Source organism: Mandrillus leucophaeus, unplaced genomic scaffold (genome assembly GCF_000951045.1).
Source record: "Mandrillus leucophaeus isolate KB7577 unplaced genomic scaffold, Mleu.le_1.0 Scaffold264, whole genome shotgun sequence".
NCBI classification, from domain to species: domain Eukaryota; kingdom Metazoa; phylum Chordata; class Mammalia; order Primates; family Cercopithecidae; genus Mandrillus; species Mandrillus leucophaeus.
The window spans coordinates 1,857,494-1,859,086 of NW_012102743.1; the positions used below are offsets into that span (position 1 = coordinate 1,857,494).

The following is a 1,593-nucleotide window of genomic DNA, read 5'->3' on the forward strand; positions in this document are numbered from 1 at the left end:
AATAAATAAATAAATAAATAAAAATATATAATATATATTATATATAACACGAGAGTTATGTTATACCTTCATGAATCTGCTACCTCCATCAAGTACAGATCACTTTTCTCCACACAGAATGATGCTAACTACCACTCCCCATGTCCCTTGGACACACACGTACATATTCATTCCATACTCTTTGAATCCGAAAGGAGTCTGGGCTTTGGAACCAGACACAGCTAAAGTCAAATCCCATCTCTGTCACTCAAAAACTCATGGTCAAGTCCAAGCTCATTTACGTTCACGTATTCCTTCACCACAGGAGAATCTGTTTTTGTTTTGTGTGGCAACTTTCGTCAAAAAAAACCATCCCCAAAACTAGGAAGACTGGAAACCAAGTGTTAAGGCACCTAAGATTCTCCTCTTTTTCAAAGTCTTTCCCTAGGATACAGGAGGGATATCTGCAACAAAGGCAGCAGGAGGCACTTACATGGATGTTTGGTTTATAATTATTTGGCAAATTTTTCATTTAGGTTTTAGGTATTTTTCTGTATGTATATTATACGTTACAAAAAATACTAATAAAATCAAATACAAAATAGCCTCCTTACGTATTGTTAACTTCAGTGAAACTTGTTTTCTATCAACTGTTTTCTTACGCTTTTCTTGATGTACTCAGTAGGATATAGGATAATTTCTTATTCTTTGTGTAATTTAACACAATTTACTCCAGCTTAACTTAGTTAAGGACTTTTTAAAAAAAAAAAGAATTAAGGTGAGTACATTTGTTTCCAATGCGGCTTCTTAAAGAACAGAAAAAAATTACAATATCTTTAAACAATTTGAGATAAAATCATACAGCAAATCACCCTTTCTCAGTAGGTAAAGTAAGTGAAAGTAGATATCTTTTTTAAACTAAAATGACCAAAAGGAACTCTATAATCTGACAACATAACAACTTGTGATATTCTACATCAAAAAAAAAAGAAAGAAACAACTCCAAACAAAAAGGCATTACTACCGGACAAAAAAATAAACAAAAAAGGAGTATATCAGTCAAGTAATTAGAACGGAGCTACATGCCCATATCAAACAAAATCTGCTACATACCTTGATCAATACAGTTTTCAGCAAGAGTAAAAAGCAGAGGTGAGCGTTCCTCAAGCAAATGCTGATGAATATTCACACATCTCAAAGTCCACCATGGCAAGCTCTAGGAAAAAAACACCACGTAAGCTGAAATAAAAGGATACTTTAGAAAACTTTTTACATTAACTGAGATTTTTAGAATTTTTTTACATTCATAAAATTAAATTTATTCCTCAATAAGATTACCCATCCACTGCTCTCTTTAGTAATACCAAAACCCACATCTATGTCTTCCATAAGAATAACACCTCACCTCCATTCTCTCCAAGCCTGTATTTTTTTTTTTTTTAGCCATTTGGACTTCTTGATGCCATTTTGAACTTGTCGTCTCCTCCTTTAAAATATAAGTTGTGGCTGGGCATGGTGGCTCATGCCTGTAATCACAACATTTTGGGAGGCTGAGGCGGGTAGATCACAAGGTCAGGAGTTCAAGACCAACCTGGCCAACATGGTGAAACCCCA

General features: G+C 34.4%; 1 protein-coding gene across 2 annotated transcripts in view; it reads right to left on the minus strand.

Annotated features, from left to right (window-relative positions):
* The window catches only part of TTC27 (tetratricopeptide repeat domain 27), a 230,546-nt gene that overhangs the window by 199,560 nt on the left and 29,393 nt on the right, over positions 1-1,593 (minus strand). For both annotated transcript variants that reach the window (XM_011984236.1, XM_011984237.1), the window contains exon 5: positions 1,093-1,195. In XM_011984236.1, coding sequence (XP_011839626.1) covers positions 1,093-1,195 — 103 coding nt within the window. The remainder of the gene's footprint in view (positions 1-1,092; positions 1,196-1,593) is intronic.